The sequence below is a fragment of the Suricata suricatta genome, chromosome X (genome assembly GCF_006229205.1).
Source record: "Suricata suricatta isolate VVHF042 chromosome X, meerkat_22Aug2017_6uvM2_HiC, whole genome shotgun sequence".
Lineage (NCBI taxonomy): Eukaryota > Metazoa > Chordata > Mammalia > Carnivora > Herpestidae > Suricata > Suricata suricatta.
The window spans coordinates 47276139-47293977 of NC_043717.1; the positions used below are offsets into that span (position 1 = coordinate 47276139).

At 41.6% G+C, this 17839-nt stretch overlaps 1 protein-coding gene across 2 annotated transcripts in view; it reads left to right on the forward strand.

The window, feature by feature from the left end:
* The window catches only part of MSN (moesin), a 65050-nt gene extending 49600 nt beyond the window's left edge, over positions 1 to 15450 (forward strand). For both annotated transcript variants that reach the window (XM_029929587.1, XM_029929586.1), the window contains exons 3-13: positions 2409 to 2504; positions 4126 to 4400; positions 6170 to 6253; positions 6736 to 6882; positions 7902 to 7998; positions 9706 to 9869; positions 10145 to 10275; positions 10530 to 10690; positions 11998 to 12090; positions 12440 to 12664; positions 13179 to 15450. In XM_029929587.1, coding sequence (XP_029785447.1) covers positions 2409 to 2504; positions 4126 to 4400; positions 6170 to 6253; positions 6736 to 6882; positions 7902 to 7998; positions 9706 to 9869; positions 10145 to 10275; positions 10530 to 10690; positions 11998 to 12090; positions 12440 to 12664; positions 13179 to 13343 — 1638 coding nt within the window. In that variant the 3' untranslated portion in view covers positions 13344 to 15450. The remainder of the gene's footprint in view (positions 1 to 2408; positions 2505 to 4125; positions 4401 to 6169; positions 6254 to 6735; positions 6883 to 7901; positions 7999 to 9705; positions 9870 to 10144; positions 10276 to 10529; positions 10691 to 11997; positions 12091 to 12439; positions 12665 to 13178) is intronic.
* The last annotated feature ends 2389 nt before the right edge of the window (positions 15451 to 17839 follow it).

Here is a 17839-nt window from a genome sequence, read left to right on the forward strand (position 1 = left end):
ATGCATCAGCATTTCTGTCTCTCTTGGGTAAATCCCCAGCAATGCTATTGCTGGGTCATAAGAGAGTTCTATCGATAGTTTTTTGAGGAACCTCCACACTGTTTTCCAGAGCGGCTGCACCAGTTTACATTGCCACCAACAGTGTAAGAGGGTGCCCATCTCTCCACACCCTCTCCAACAACTGTAGTCTCTTGCTTTGTTCATTTTAGCCACTCTGACTGAGTTGGGGAGAGAGAGGGATGCAAAACTTGAGAGACTATTGAATGCTGCGAATGAACTGAGGGTTGAGGGGGAAGGGGGAGGGGGGAAAAGAGGTGGTGGTGATGGTGGAGGGCACTTAAGGGGAAGAGCACTGGGTGTTGTATGGAAAACAATTTGACAATAAAATATTATGGAGAAAAAAAAATCAATGTACAGAAATCGGTTTCATTCCTATACACCAATAACGAAGCAGCGGAAAGAGAAATCAAGAAGCTGATCTTGTTCACAATTGCACGAAAAACCATGAAATACCTAGGAGTAAACCTAACCAAGGATGTAAAAGACCTATATGATGAAAACTATAGAAAACTTATGAAAGAGATCGAAGAAGACACCAAGAAATGGAAAAACATTTCATGCTTATGGATCGGAAGAATTAACACTACCCAAAGCAATCTACACATTCAATGCAATCCCCATCAAAGTTGTACCAACATTCTTCTCAAAGCTAGAATAAGCTATCCTCAAATTTGTATGGAACCACAAAAGACCCCAAATAGCCAAAGTAATATTTAAGAAGAAGACCAAAATGGGAGGCATCTCAATCCCAGACTTTAGCCTCTACTACAAAGCCTTCATCATCAAGACAGTATGGTACTGGCCAAAAACAGACACATAGATCAATGCAACAGAATAGAGAACCCAGAACTTGGCCCACAAATGTAAGGCCAATTAATTTTTTACAAAGTAGAAAAGAGTATCCAATGGAAAAAAGGCTGCCTCTTTAGCAGGTGGTGCTGGGAGAACTGGACAGTAACATGCAGAAGAATGAAACTAGACCGCTTTCTTACACCATACAAAAAAATAAACTCAAAATGGCTGAAGGACCTGAATGTGAGATAGGAAACCATCAAAACCCTCGAGATGAAAGTAGGAAAAAAACCTCCTTCACCTCAACTGCAGCACTTTTCTACTTGACACATCCCCAAAGGCAAGGGAAATGAAAGCAAAACTGAACTCTTGGGACTTCATCAAGATAAAAAGCTTCTGCAGTGCAAAGGAAACAATCAAGAAAACTAATAGGCAACCGACAGAATGGGAAAAGATAATTGCAAATGACATATCAGATAAAGGGCTAGTATCCAAAATCTACAAGGAACTCACCAAACTCCATACCCGAAAAACATATAACCTAGTGAAGAAATGGGCAGAAGACATGAACAGACACTTCTCTGAAGAGGACATCCAGATGGCCTACAGGCACATGAAACGATGCTCAACATCACTTATCATCAGGGAAATACAAATCAAAACCACACTGAGATACCACCTCACGCCAGTCAGAGTAGCTAAAATGAACAAATGAGGAGACTATAGATGCTGACGAGGGTGTAGAGAAATGTGCACCCTCCTACACTCTTGGTGGGAATGTAGACTGGTGCAGCCACTCTGGAAAACAGTGTGGAGGTTCCTAAAAAAAATTATCCATAGAACTCCCTTATGACCCAGCAATAGCACTGCTAGGGATTTTCCAAAGGGATACAGAAGTGCTAATGCATAGGGGCACATGTACCCCAATGTTCATAGCAGCACTGTCAACAATAGACAAATCATGGAAAGAGCCTAAATGTCTGTCACCTGATGAATGGATCAAGAAGATGTGGTATATATATACAATGGAGGACTACATGGCAATGAGAAAGAATGAAATCTGGCCATTTGTAGCAAAGTGGATGGACCTCGAGGGTGTCATGCTAAGGGAAATAGGCCAGGCGGAGGAGGACAGACACCATATGTTTGCACTCAGAGGTCTAACAGGAGAGCAGGAGAAACCTAATGGAGGACCATGGGGAGGGGAATGGGGAAAGAGAGTTGGGGAGAGAGAGGGACGCAGATCATGAGAGACTATTGAATACTGAAAACGAATCTAGGGCTGAAGAGAAAGGAGGAGGGGGGAAAAGAGGTGGTGGTAATGGAGGAGGCACTTGTGGGGAACAGCACTGGGTGTTATATGGAAATGAATATGACAATAAACTATTTAAAATAAATAAATAAATAAATAAATAAATAAATAAATAAATAAATAAATAAATAAAAACTTGGAAGAAAAAATAAATTAAATCAGGAACCATGCTGGACGTTTGTGTCCTCTGTGCCTGGCACAAAGTAGGCATTTAGTTAGTTGTTGCTTTTTGTTTCTCTTCTAGGTGGTGAAAACCATTGGCCTGAGGGAAGTTTGGTTCTTTGGTCTGCAATATCAGGACACTAAAGGTTTCTCTACTTGGCTGAAACTCAATAAGAAGGTAACTGCTTACCCCATTGTTGGGTTTACAACTCATTTATCCATCATGTGTTATTCATGGGCTAACATGTGCTCGCTGGCAAATCCTGGGCTTTGTTTTTCACGGGGTGATCCATTGACCACTAGATCAGAATAAAGGCATAGGACTCAGCCAAGTCAGAGCTCTTGCTCTCTCCCCACGTTTAACTTTAAACGAGAATGGCCAGTGTCCAAGTAGGAAGAGACCCTTACTTTTTCCTAGGAGCTCTGTCTTAACGTTTGACTTGTTTTAGACTACAACTATTAATGGCTTTTCAAGAGGGGATTAGCATCCTATTTTTTTTCTTGCCAAACTCAAGGGCTTTAGGATTGTTTAAAAGAGAGTCACTGACTCTTGAACTGTAACGAATCTTGAGGGTCTCCTAATCTTATCTTGTCCCTTCTCCACCTGTCGACTGATACCTATCCTCCATACAGATGCTTCTCTCTTTCATGATTTTCTGTTTTTCCTCCATAGGCATCTACACATATATTTATTATCATATATCTTTTTTCTCCACGTTCTTATTTAAATTACAGTGCAGTATTATTTTCAGGTGAAGATTCAGTGCTTCGTCATTTGCATACAACACCTGATGCTCATCACAAATACCCTCCTTAATACGCTTCATCTATTTAACCCATTCTTTTTTCATTTCCTATCTCAGTCGAACTCCAAATGAAATGATTTGAGTATATGACCATTCAAGCTTGTCACCTCCAGGCAGTATCTCTACAGGAACATGGCAGTCTTCCATCTCAGTATCCTCAAACTTCCTAAATTTTCCTTGGAGATTTCCAATGTCCTGTGGCTTGTGTTTCTGATTGTGTCTAAGAAATAGGTGTCCCACCTTCTGCTGGCAAAGTCTTCTTTTACCAAAGAGTGGAGACTTTTTCCGGGCAAATGTGGAGTTCTCAAGAGCCAATTTTAGGTTTTAAAAAGCATTCTACCTGTCACCATATGTTTGCCATAGGTCTAACAAGAGAAACCTAACAGAGGACCATAGGGAAGGGAAGGGGGAAGAGAGTTGGGGAGAGCGAGGGACACAAATCATGAAAGACTATTGAATACTGAAAACTAACTGAGGACTGAAGGGGGAGGGGGAGGGGGTGATGGTCATGGAGGGGGGCACTTGTAGGGAGAATCACTGGGTGTCATATGGAAATCAATTTGACAATAAACTATTATAAAAAAGAAATAAAAATCCATATAATGGAAAAAAATCTGAAAATTATAGAGATCTTATAAGATACTTTTTTTTTTATAACTTGCTAACTTATGATGTTGGAGGATACGTAAAAGAGGAGCTTTCTTAAGCCTAACCTCAAAATTTGGGGGAAATTGGATATATTGTCATAAGGTGGGAGCTTGAAGGCTTATGAACATTAGTGGGTCATTGGTCATTTCAGTAACGAAGCTGCAAAAGGAAGCAATTACAGGCATGGGTCCACAAGTGAAACCAATGTATCTCTTTTCTGAATTACCAGAACAGTTGACACCTGGCTCTTTGGTATTACCCAAATTGATGACATTTCAGTGTCTCTTCCCACCCTTCAGCCAAAATCTATTTTTTTGAGAGTCCATAACCTCTTATTATTCCCAGGTGACTGCGCAGGATGTGCGGAAGGAAAGCCCCCTAGTCTTCAAGTTCCGGGCCAAGTTTTACCCTGAGGATGTATCTGAAGAATTGATCCAGGACATCACCCAGCGCCTGTTCTTCCTTCAAGTTAAGGAGGGCATTCTCAATGATGATATTTACTGCCCACCCGAGACTGCTGTACTGCTGGCCTCCTATGCTGTCCAGTCTAAATATGGTGACTTCAATAAGGAAGTCCACAAGTCTGGCTACTTGGCGGGAGACAAGTTGCTGCCACAGAGGTAAAGTGGTAAAGCCTTTGGCTGGATGGGGGCTGCAGTCCATGGCTGACCAGTCTCTATTACACAGGGGCTACCAGATCTGTTCCTTTCCGCTAGGGTCTGTCTGAGGATTATCTTACGCTGCTCAGAGAGACATATTTGCATATGGCACCATACCCTATTTTCTCTCTGACTCTCAAAATAAAAAGCTGTTTTCCCCCCTCTCTGTTTGCCTGATTACAGAACTTTTTTTACTCTGGAAACAGGTTCTTATATAGATTACCAGAGATGGATTGGCATCTCGTATCCTGGTTCCATTTTTTCAATCCTTTTCATTGATTTAGAGTTCTTCTATCAGAGATTCACAGGGGAGAGAGAGAAATACCCAAGCCAGGGATGTGGGGGAGCTCCAACAGTCTTTTAATATTGACAGCCAGTGTACAGAGCTTTCAGCTTTTATAAACTGCAAAGATGAATGCTCTCAAACACTCATTATTTTTGTTTTAGCATTACAACCTAACATAAAATGAATAAGGCAGGCATTATCCTTATTTCCTGGCTCTGGAAATAGAGCAGGGGTGCTCATTCTGACTTCCCAGAAGCTCATTCGAAGCAGAACCAGACCTGTAACCGTAGTCTTTTGAACTTTAACCCAGTTTTTTTCCCTTCTGGATCCAGTGGCCATTTTCATAAGCTTTTTGATGGAAAGGAAAGTTCTTGATTCTGGGATCCTCATTCCCATTGGAGCTGTGGCATATGCACAACTTACCTGAAAATATTAGGGATAGTGGTTGTTCCCTGGAACTCTACCTGAGTCACTGCTTTGATGTCTAAGATGGCATATTTAAAACAAGTCTTGGGGCACCTGGGTGGCTCAGTTGGTTAAGCGTCTGACTTCAGCTCAGGTTATGATCTCACAGTTTGTTGGTTCTTTCCCTGCATGGGGCTCTGGGCTGACAGCTCAGAGCTCAGAGCCTGCTTCAGATTGTTTCTCTCTCTCTCTCTCTCTCTCTCTCTCTCTGTGTCTCTCTAAGATAAATAAATGTGAAAAAAATTAAAACAAGTCTTATTTATGATGTAGTAGTAGATCTGGGAGGTTGAGCCTATTAGTTTCTTCCAAAGCCATTTGGGCTCAGTTCTCTGATTACAAGGCTCCTCATCCTTGAGGAATTTTCTCATAAACACAAACTATTGGTCCCACAGATATATAGGAGAGAGTATCCTGACTCTTAGCCTCTCAAGTCAGCGCAGACTCTTGATACATTACTGCCCTGCTTGGAGACCACAACATATTAGTTGTGTGTGTGTGTGTGTGACAGAGAGATACAGAAAGAGAGACAGAGACAGAGAGAGGGATAGACAGGGACAGAGAGAGACAGAGGGGGATAGAGAAAAAGGGTCTTAAGCAGGCTCCATGCCCAGCACAGAGGTTGACATGGGGCTTAATCTCACAATGTGAGTTTATGACCTGAGCTGAAATCAATAGTTGGACACTTAACCAACTGGGCCCCCCAGGTACCCTCTTAGTATTGGATTTTTTGGTTAAAACTACAAAGGAATGTGTTTCCATTGTCTTTTATTTCCACCCATTATTGTAACCGCCCTACATCTCAGGCAATTCCCTATGTCTCATTAATACCTCCTGCTGTAATTTCAATCTACTTCCAGTATGACCTCTGTGGGCTGACTTCCATATTTCTTTGCATCAACCCCTCAGAGAGCTAAGTGGGCTTCCTTTTACTCCTGCATTTGGATTTTGTGCTTGAAAATACTATCTGTTGTGTTTCCAGGGTCCTGGAGCAGCATAAACTCAACAAGGACCAGTGGGAGGAGCGGATCCAAGTGTGGCATGAGGAGCACCGAGGCATGCTCAGGTAAGCCTGCCCTAAAAACTATGGGTTATACTGCTTTTTGTAATGGAGAATGAGAGTATGTTCTGGGGGAAAAGAGGCAAAAGACTAGGGGCACTGGAGGATGTTGGAGAGAAAGGGACAGGAATGTAACTTATAAGGGAATGTAGAGATGGAAGGCAAATGAGGATCATTTTTGTGAATGATGGCAACTGTTAGCCCAAACAGTTTTGACCATAAAGAAATGGAAGGTATCTCAGTATTCCTTGAGAGCTTCTGGGGTACCAGGGGCTTCTTGCCAACAAAGAAATGGGGAAGAAGCTCTCTAAACATGGTAAATCATTTGGGTATTGTCTAGTTCAGGAACAAATCTTATCATTTTGCCATCACCACACCATCTGGGCTCTGCTAAGAACATTCTTGTCAGAAATGCAAAACAGGGAGGCTGTCTTCCTGGGTCTGATTCACAGGCTTCCCTCTGTAACACCCCCATATCTGTTATTTAGAGAGGATGCTGTCCTAGAGTATCTGAAGATTGCCCAGGACCTGGAGATGTATGGTGTGAACTACTTCAGCATCAAGAACAAGAAAGGCTCAGAGCTGTGGCTGGGGGTGGATGCCCTAGGTCTCAACATCTATGAGCAGAATGACAGGTATAGCTCAGAGGTCTCTTAGTTTATTTGGGCCACTCTGACACCCAGGGCTCACCATGAAGTAGGACTGTATCTCCTGGTTCTCACCTGGGTCCCACCTTTTTCTACCTAATTTAGATCAGCCCAAATGTTTGCACAACCTCCGAGGCCTCTAGATCTTGAGTTGACTAGACTTGCACTGTCCTCTATAGTAGTCACTGGCCACACGTGGCTATTAAGCACTTGAAATGTGGCTACTCTTTAATTGAGATATGCTATAAGTATAAACTATATACCAGACTTTGAAGACTTAGTGTGAAAAACACAATGTAGAATATATCATTAATATTTTTTAATACTAATATACATGTTCAAATGATAGTGTTTTGGATATACTGGGTTAAATGAACTGTTATTATAGTTAATCCACCTATTTCTTTTTGCTTGTTTTCAAATGGCTATTAGAAAATTTAAAATTACATGTGTGGTTCTCATTATATTTCCGTTGGGCAGCACTAGTCTAGAACCTACTTTGTGAGGATTTATAATTAATCCCTTTCCCATATGACTATTAAATGCCTTTTGACATATAATCCCTCTTGATACAGACATATCTTTTGCTTATTTTTCCCCTTGGTCTGCCCTTGGTGAGAATGGATAGAATAAATCATTGTTCCATGTAATTTCTGAATATTAGAGCTTATTGTTTACATTCTCTCCAGCTGTTACAATTTCGAGAGGAAGAGTCTCAGTAAAATAGGGCTGGAGATTCTTGTGAGACATTTTTATAAGGTCCATGTCTCAACAAAAACAAACAAAAAAAAAAAACCCAAACCTCAAAGATTGGGACAAGGAAAAATATGTTGGTTGTGGTATTAGGAGATCTTTTGTACAGCCTCAGTACTGGCATCTGACCCAGTGGCATAGAATAACACTGGATCTACCTCCTTAAGGAAGAAGTTGGAGGTGTGGAGGGCAAACCACCAACCCTCTATGTCTTTCTTGTCTTTCCCTTGTCCTGATATTCTTGTTCTCTACAGATTGACTCCTAAGATAGGCTTTCCTTGGAGTGAAATCAGAAACATTTCTTTCAATGATAAGAAATTTGTCATCAAGCCCATTGACAAAAAAGCCCCGGTAAGTGATTCCTCCTACTGGCCAAGACAGGTACTTGCCAAGACCTGGATAATGCTAGGAGCAATATCATTGTATCTTGCTCTCATTTTTCTGACTTTTGTTTTTGGGAGGGTGGGAAAAGGAGGCACAAAAGGAGATTGGCACCAGAAGGGCATACTGATGCCAAGACATAGCTAAGAGGCATCCTGTAGCTGGTGCCACCCTGCCACCTGTATCTCAGGAGAAACATGGATGAGGGAGAGCCACAGGTAGTCTAAGTGCTGCCTTGTAGCCACTGTCTTCTGTTGCCCTAATGCTCTAGGGGTGGAAACAGTGTATCTAGTTTTTTAAAGCATATAAGCTCCAGAAAATGAAACTGTTTGTGTACTTGATTTATTTTTAATTGTAAAGAAAGAACAGAATCAAAAGTGCAGAACCAAAGATGATCCTCCAACTTGTTTTTTGTTATAACTTTGCTGCTGTCCTCTCAAGACGTATCTCCAGAGCAACCCAAGAACAAGAAAAGGCTTTGGGTCCATTCATTCCTTTAATATTCTCACTATACTTTTCATGCATTCAGTTTCCTGTGGCTGATAAGACTGGAAAGATGCTGATTGGGAGTAGGATAGAAACCAAAAAAGAGTCTCCTCTTTAGGTGTACCTCATGTCCAAGAAAGGTCAATGGCCATGACGAGCCAAACCATTCTCATGAGGCCTCAACCGTTCTTCTCCAGCCCTGAGGTCTCTGAACTTCTGCTGATAGAAACTTTATATATGTTATCTCGTTTAACCTTCAGCAGCATTGTCAGTTAGGTAGTAGCGTACCAATTTTATAACTGATGAAATTGAGGTTCAGAGAGATGGAGTGATTTTCCCAAGACAACACAGCTAAAAATGGTAAATCTGGGATTTATACCTAGGTTATTTGACCTCTAGAGCCTGTGCTCCTTCCACTGCACACTAAGATATATGAGACAGTAGTAGTTTGGGTTCAGTGGCAGAGTACCTAGTAGTTATTAATCCATTATCTGATAACCTTGGTCCAGTGGTATATGAAATAACAAAGTCAGACTCACACGATTTGTGTGTGTGTGGGGGTGGTATTTTAATTAAAACTGCTGCTGTATACAACTTTCATAAGAAAAAGGTAAATAACAAAGCCAGCTGAGATTAAGGGCTTATTGTAAAACAGGACAGCCAGGGCAGTCAGTGTTCAGGAGATTTATGTATTCATGTATGTACTTACAATTTGCCTTATTCCAAAAATGATTTAAGGTGCTATATCTGGAATATGCTTTTAGGAGATTACAGACACAGTCCAGCCACCCATACTGTATTCACCAGTGTATTATGCAGGGATTACTGGGCCTCTAAGAGAGGCCCCTGAGATTCAGCAGGATCCCTGATTAGCAAATATAGTCAGTTCCTATCTTTCAATTAGATTGAAGATATTTTAGGATATTCTCAAAAGCAAAAGTTTAAAGAAATTGTAGTTTTGGTGGTTTTAAGAGTCAAAAAATTTGGCTTCTAGTCCTGGGTCTACTGCTAACTTGCTATGTTACCCTGGGCAAGTCACTTTGCCATTCTGATAATTAATTTTCCTATTTGTAACATGAGAAAATTGGGCTAAATAATCCTTCCTATGCTTTTGGACTTAGGTTTTCAAAAGGCAAAAGCTTACCTTCATTTGTCCCTTCAAACTCATTTTGATTATTGGTTTCTCATCAGGACTTTGTCTTCTATGCTCCCCGGCTGCGGATTAACAAGCGTATCTTGGCCCTGTGCATGGGGAACCATGAATTATACATGCGCCGCCGCAAGCCTGACACCATTGAGGTGCAGCAGATGAAGGCACAGGCCCGGGAGGAGAAGCACCAGAAACAGATGGAACGGTAGGTTCTGTGGAACTGGAGTGAATGCTATGTCAAAGAAATTTCTCAAAGGTGTCAAATATTATATAAAACAAAAATATGAAGCCATCCTGGTATGGGGAGAGAGAGGGAGCTATACAGGGATGACACTTCCTCCTTTAAGTCTCACACATCCCTTTCTCCAGGAAGCAGGCATTAGAAGTCTAGGAATTCAGAGACTCATGGAGGATCCAAGGCCAGGGAGACTTGGGGTCTTTCCAGGTAACCTTTCTATTCTATCCTTTCTCTTTTCTTAGTGCTCTGCTGGAAAATGAGAAGAAGAAGCGTGAAATGGCAGAAAAGGAGAAGGAGAAGATTGAACGGGAAAAGGAGGAACTGATGGAGAGACTGAAGCAAATAGAGGAACAGACTAAGAAGGCTCAACATGGTGAGGCTTAGAATCATTTTTGAGACTGGGTTTTTCTAGAGCCTGACTCTATGAACTGGAGACCCTTCTGCTTGAGCTGCAGGCTCCAGGTATATAATCCATATAGCTACCGATAAATGAAAGATGAGGCAAGGGGAAGAGTGCCTAGAACTTTATACCAGATGTGCTCTGGGGTGAAGCATTTCCAGGAAGGAAACTAGGTATTCCTTCATTTCTGCACTCTTTACCACTTTTCTCCCTTCTTCTCTTTTCAGAACTGGAAGAACAGACCCAGAGGGCTCTGGAGCTTGAGCAGGAGCGGAAGCGTGCCCAGAGTGAGGCTGAAAAACTGGCCAAAGAGCGTCAAGAAGCTGAAGAGGCCAAGGAGGCCCTGTTGCAGGCCTCCCGGGATCAGAAGAAGACCCAGGAACAACTGGTAAAGCTACAAAATGGGCTAGGATTGTGGTACCTGAATTTTCTTCCCTGTCTGCCTACCTATTCCAGTTACTCCTGCCTGCAGGGCTGGCTTCTTCCAGCAGGGTGTCAGTCTATGGGACCCCAGCACATAGCATATTCAGAAGCAAGCTACAAAGTCATTTGTTTGGCCCAGAAAGCTTTGCAAACTGTTTTCCCTAACCCTTACTTTTATTCTACTTTCTTAGCCCTTGGGGATCTGAGCTGATGACCTGACAAAGGAAAGGGAGGGAGGGAAAAAGGAAAGGGATTTGCACTTAATTGACTGTCTGTGTGTTACAAGCTATGCTAGCAACTTTTCCTTTCCTCTTACTTTCTTATTTCCTCTCCCAATAATCCTATAAAATTAACCCATATGGGATACTATGCTCAGATAAGGAAATTAGGGCTCAGGGAGTTTAGGGCTCAGGGAGTTTAAGAGAATTGTCAAAGTTAACACAATGTCACTGAATAAGGATGAGAACCCATTTTTGCATCTCTTTGAAGGGTTTGCCTTCTAAAATCATATGTAAAACTATGTGTCTATGCATTTTGGGTGGAGGAGGGTTGGCATCCTTACTTTTATCATATTTCCAAGGGTTCTGTGACTCAGAAATTAACAACCTGTGGCCCAAATTCCTTGATATATGCTCTTCCCCTCTACTGTTTGGAGTGAGAGCATAGGAACTAAGATCTAATTGGCAGAGGGAAGCTTCCTGTAGGAGATTTGTCCAAGATATGAGGGTGTGCATAAGCTTTTTACCTTGTTCAGATCATCTTGTGACACCATAGTGTCCTTTATGTACTTGTCCTGGGAGGAGTATTAGTGGAAACCCTAAGAATTCTAGGAAAACAGGAAAGGATCTGGTACTTTAGGCAGTGACACAACGATCTCCAAAGTTTTATGGAGGCCCTAACTATACAGTGGGCAGTAGTGTATGTAAGAGAGATAGAGAGGGAGAGGGAGAGAGGGAAGGAAGGAGAGAGAAAGTAAAGAAAGAGATAGATGAGGAAGAGAGAAATGACATGTTTGTCTTCAGGAGGCCTATAGTCTAGGTGGGGATCTCTGACTTATATGGAAATGATTTGGAGTTAATAAGAATAGTATATCTGAGAATAGGAGTAGTCCTCCAGGCTTCCTGGAGGAGGTGTGGTAAAAAGAGCCTCCAGAAAAGCAAGTAAATGGAGCAGTAGGTTCTTTATTGGTTCTCCAGGGGAACTGGTATTGAAGATACCTGGGGTCTGAGGACTAGAAGGCTTAGCTCTCACAACCTTCTAATTTATCTATAGGCCTTGGAAATGGCAGAGTTGACAGCTCGAATCTCCCAGCTGGAGATGGCCCGACAGAAGAAGGAAAGTGAGGCTGTGGAATGGCAGCAGAAGGTGAGACACAGTGCTCAGAGCAAAACATTATGGGAAATAGTACTATATACATAAATTTCAGTTCCTTAGATTCCTCAGGTTCGGGCTCCTTATCCCTTCTATCCCTCATTGACAGCAGGCATCATGGGAGAAAAAGCTCGAGGCTTTCTTAAATACTTCCTAGAATTCTCTAATACACCAGGGACATTAGTAGATTGCTCTTATTTTACAGCTGCAGAAACTAAAGACAGACAAAGTGACTTCGCCTACCTGGTGCCTGCCTCCTGCTGGGCTATTCTATGCACATGTAGGATGCCACAAATTAGCCTGGTCTGACAGCTTGTCCTTCTTTCCCTCTGTTACTGGACAGGCTCAGATGGCACAAGAAGATTTGGAGAAGACCCGTGCTGAACTGAAGTCTGCTATGAGTACACCTCATGTAGCAGAGCCTGCTGAGAATGAACAAGATGAGCAGGATGAGAATGGGGCAGAGGCCAGTGCCGACCTGCGGGCTGATGCTATGGCCAAGGACCGCAGTGAGGAGGAACGTACCACGGAGGCAGAGAAGAATGAGCGTGTTCAGAAACACCTGAAGGTATCCAGGCAGGACCAAAGGGTTAAAGATACCATGTGCATTCCCTAGGTCATCATGGGGGTTAGGTAGAGGAGCCTATCTCACTGGAGTACAAGAGGCTGAGCCGTTCTAACATGAAAGATTTAAGAGTAGGTACCCATCACTTACTCATCAAACCTTGGCCCCCTCTTCCTTTTTTTTTTTCTTTTTACCCCATACTCTATTTACCTCTTGAATTCGGAAAATACCTTGACCTAATTTCTACCATTGTTCTGCTCTTAGAGAATACCTGCCATCTGTTGATTGGTCCCCTAAGTTTGGGGGAACCTTTTTTATTTTTGCTCCACTGCAGTCCCAACAGGGCTGAAAATGGCCCTCAAAAAATGTGTGTGTTAATGTATAGAAAGAGATGGGTGAAGAGGTGTGTGTTTGTGTGTGGGGAAGTTGTAGGGGGGGGAGACAGAGAATCTGGCTAAATAAGGGAAAGTAAAGTTAGAATGAGCCATTAACCCATCATCACCTTACACCCTCACAGGCCCTTACTTCAGAACTGGCCAATGCCCGTGATGAGTCCAAGAAGACTGCAAATGACATGATACATGCTGAGAACATGCGACTTGGCAGAGATAAATACAAGACCTTGCGTCAGATCCGACAGGGCAATACCAAGCAGCGCATTGATGAATTTGAGTCCATGTAATGGTCACCCTATGTGTAGGAACCCCTCCTTCCTTTTTCCTTGCCCCCATACTCCTATAATCTTGCCTAACTCACACTGTGCTGAAGCCACTAACTAGAGCAGCCCAAGAGTCATGCCAAGCATTCAGTGCATACATGGAACCAAACCTAACCCCTCAGCTCCCACTCACTTCCTTGGGCAAATAAATAGCCCACAGTGGTGCCAATTGGACCCTCTTTTCCCTCTGTCCCATTTAATCTAGCTTACAGGAAGAGACCACTTCCCTAGCTCAGAGGCAGTTCCCACTTGATTTGGGAAATACCCCCACATTTACTGTTGTTCTGTAGGAATCAAGTGTGGTATTGATTGAAAAATAACCCCCAACCCCTGCCACACAACTGCCTTCCTTCTCAGGGTCCTATGATTTGAAGAGCATCCCAGGATTTAGGAAAGGAGGCATGGCCCTGGGCATATGCTGTAGGATGTCAAATGACCTAAGATTAGAACTTCCAATTCCAATTTCTTCTAGAGTTATTTAAGCTTTATAATGATTGGAAGCTAAAAAGATGTTCAGTAATTCTTCTCTATACCTTCCAGATGGAGGCTGTTACAAACTCCGTTCTAATAAGTTTTATCCCTAAGTTTAGGAATTCAGTTTCTCACCATGGTGAGATGGGAGGACACAGTACCTTCAAGAGACTTCACCAGTATCTTAGAAGGTTGTTGGTGATTCTCTTTAGGCAAAGCTGGATAGGAGATCCTACTCCAATGCCTTTTAGGAACCTAGGCTTGTTTCAAGTGAGTTCTATGGGTGTAGGTATCCCTTACTGTTATTCTGAGTTCCTTCCTTCTTGGGGTCTGCCCCTCACCAGTCCAATCCCCAAATTCCCTCCAGCTAGAATGGTAGGGATAGTCACCCCAAAACCTAGCCAATCTTATCCAGGACTCTTGCCAAAGAGGAAATGTTCACACTAGGCTTTAGCATTTTCCCTGCCAGGGTTCTGAGGCCACTTCTTTCATCAGAACTTCCATGAGAGCTATGTGGGCCACCACCCCTTTTTCAAAGCCATCCACACCTTAGAATGGTGAGCTTCAGAGCTTGATGCCAATTGTTTCAATTGATGAGTGGGTAGAAGATGCTGAGTGTGGTGAGAAAACCTTTGGATTGGATCCCACTATTTACTTGACCCCCTGAGATCCCTAATAGCTCCTTTCCCTCACCACCTCCAAGGTGATGACTGGGCCTGCTTCTGTTTAACAAACGTCTACCCAGGTCTTGCCACCAGCTGTGATGTTCCTTGAAGTTGTAAACCAGAGAGCTGTTGTGGGCTCTGGCCTGGTCCCTTCTACACTCCAACCTCTTTCTCTCAACACAGGAGTATCTTCTTCTTCCTCTCTGTTTCCTGTGTGCTCTCTTTTTTTTAAACAAGTATTATATATTCTAGTGGCATCTAATTCAATATTGATTCTTGTGTTTCTTGCTAATGCACCCATAAAAGATATTAGTCTTGAGGCAGGATTATTTTGGCCTCATTTCCTTACCATTCCCCACACCTGGGAAGCATATACTATATTAAAAAATAATATTTTGCCAGAAACATTATTGTAAGAAGCTTTCAGTATTAGTGATATCACCTGTCACTATAGGTCATACAGTCCATTTTTAAAGTACTTGGTATTTGTTTTATTGTTTTTATTTCGCCTTCTCCCAAGAGTTCAGTTCCAAAGGTGTTATACTGTCCTTCCATGCAATGCCCCTAGCCCAGAGCCCTTAGCTTTGATCCCTCCCTTACTCCATTCTGCCTGACCTTGGGGAGTCTTATGTGCATTGCTGTAAATTATATTGACACTCTCTTGGTAATACGCCCCATACTGCCTAAATTCAACCTGGATTTGTAGGGCAGTTTAGCTGCCTTAAGGGTAATAGCCCACCCACAGGGAGGCTGAGAAGAAAGATTAGATTTTGTATTCAGGTTGTAGTTGGTCCGAGGGTTGTGGGTTATCGTTAAGCTGATTAACAGGTTGTTTTGTGTGTGTGTTTCGGGGGTTTTAAAAAAATCTGGAGGGGTTTATGCTCAACCCATGTTATATTTCAGTGCCAATAAACATTAGGAAGACTTCTCTGTGATCTTGTAGTATGTAGTATGTAGTATGTAGTGGGTGCCTGTAAGATATTCGGTGTAATTTCCATTCTGTAGACCACCTTCCAATCTTGGTCTCATTTCATCCCCATTTCAGTCCTATGGAGAATGGCTATTGCCATCCTCATTTTGGAAGGGAGACAATAGACTTAAAAATATACTGTCTAAGGGACAGGACTCTGTCTGTCTTAATTGCCTACATAGTTTTCAGAGCTGCAGGTCAACTTTTCCAGTGCAGGTGGGCTCTATATTGATCATGTGATGATCCTGGGCTCACTTGGACTTGGGGCTTTGGAATTGCTTGATGGTTTACATCTCTAGACTTCTGGGATAGTCAGGCCCTGTCCTGCCTCCTTGTTGGGAAGTCCTCCAGGCTTTCTATTTTCCTACTACTAATTGCAGTTACAATAAAGGTCAGAGAAATTACCTTGAGCTCTGTTGCCAAAGGCAATGGGGAGTAGAGTGTGAAGTGAAGATGGAGTGTATGTATGTACAAAAGCTGTTGGGAAGTACTTTATGAATTACAAAACATGTCCATTTTATAAATTAAATGTAGTTATGCTAATGTTACAAATGAGGAAACAGACCCAGATAAGACTTCCAGGCAGTCTTGAACCTAGCACACTGTCTCATTTTCCTGTCCCCTTCTTGGCGAACCAAACTTTCAAGAAAAGTAAACTATGTATTCTGTGAGCTTTCAATCCTTTACAAGAAAACTTTGAGCCAGTGGTGCCTGAAATTGTCTGCACATTGGAATCATACAGGTTGTTTTAAAAGCCTAAATGTCCATCACCTGATGAATGGATCAAGAAGATGTGGTATATATATACAATGAAGGACTACATGGCAATGAGAAAGAATGAAATCTGGCCATTTGTAGCAAAGTGGATGGACCTTGAGGGTGTCATGCTAAGCGAAATAAGTCAGGCAGAGAAGGACAGATACCATATGTTTGCATTCATAGGTCTAACAGGAGAGACCTGGCAGGGGACCATGGGGAGAGGAAGGGGGAAAGAGAGCAGGGGAGAGGGACACAGATCAAGAGAGACTATTGAATACTGAAAACAAACTATGGACTGAAGAGGGAGGGGGAGGGAGGGAAGGGGGTGATGGTCATCGGGGGGCACTTGTGGGGAGAAGCACTGGGTTTTATATGGAAACCAATTTGACAATAAACTATTAAAAAAAAAAAGAAGACAATACAAAAAAAAAAAAAAAGCCCAGACCTCATACTAGATCACATTATCACATTTTAATTTCTAGTAGTGGGACACAGGCATCAGTATATTTGATGATTCTAATGCGCAGCCAGACTTAGGAACCACTGCTCTGAGGACATACTCTTTTTTTAACACTTTTTCTCATTCTTAAATACTATTTTAATTCTAGTAGAGTTTATATATGTATATAAAGTTTCAGGTGTAGAATACAGCAATTCAACAATTCTTTACATCACCCAGTACTCATCACAGTAAGTGCACTCTTTAACCACATCATCCATTTCACCCATCCCCCTTTGCAATGTTATTGCAAATAGCAAAAATTATTCCTTTTTTATTGCTGAATAATATTCCATTATAAGATAGGAAACACAAAAGCAGTAAAAATGAACATTTCTCTAAAAATCAATGATATCACAAAATATAAGGATATAAAATATCACCATATATACCCAAAATGTGGGGAGGAGAGGAATAAAGAATGAGTTCAAACTTAAACAACCATAAACTTAATATAGACTGCTATATGCAAAAGAGGTTATATACAAACTTAATGGTAGCCATATATCAAAAATGGAAAGAATAAAGAAAAAAATTGAAACATTACCAAAAAAAACCCCAAGAAACTATGCAAATGAGAGACGAGAAATAATCAGAGAAAATCTTCAAAACAACCACAAAAGAAATAACAATATAATAATAAATACACATGTATCAATAATGTTGAACGTAAGTGGACTAAATGCTCCAGTAAAAAGATAGGATGAAGAAATGTATAAAAAAACAAGATCTATCTATATGCCACCTACAAAAGACTCATTTTATATTTATAAACACCTGAAGATTGAAAGTGGGGATGGAGAAATATTTATCATGCTAATGGAGGTTAAATAAAAGCTAGAGTAGCAATACTTATATTGAACATAGCAGACTTTAAAACAAAGACTATAACAAGAGATAAAGAAGGGCACTATGTCATAATTAAGAGGACAATTCTTCAAGCAGATATAACAAATGTAAATACTTATGCACCCAACATGGAAGCACCTAAATACATAAAACAGTTAATAACAAACATAAAAGAATGAATTGATAATAATGTCATAATAGTAGGGGAACTTAACACCCAAATTACATCAATAGAGCCTCTAAATGG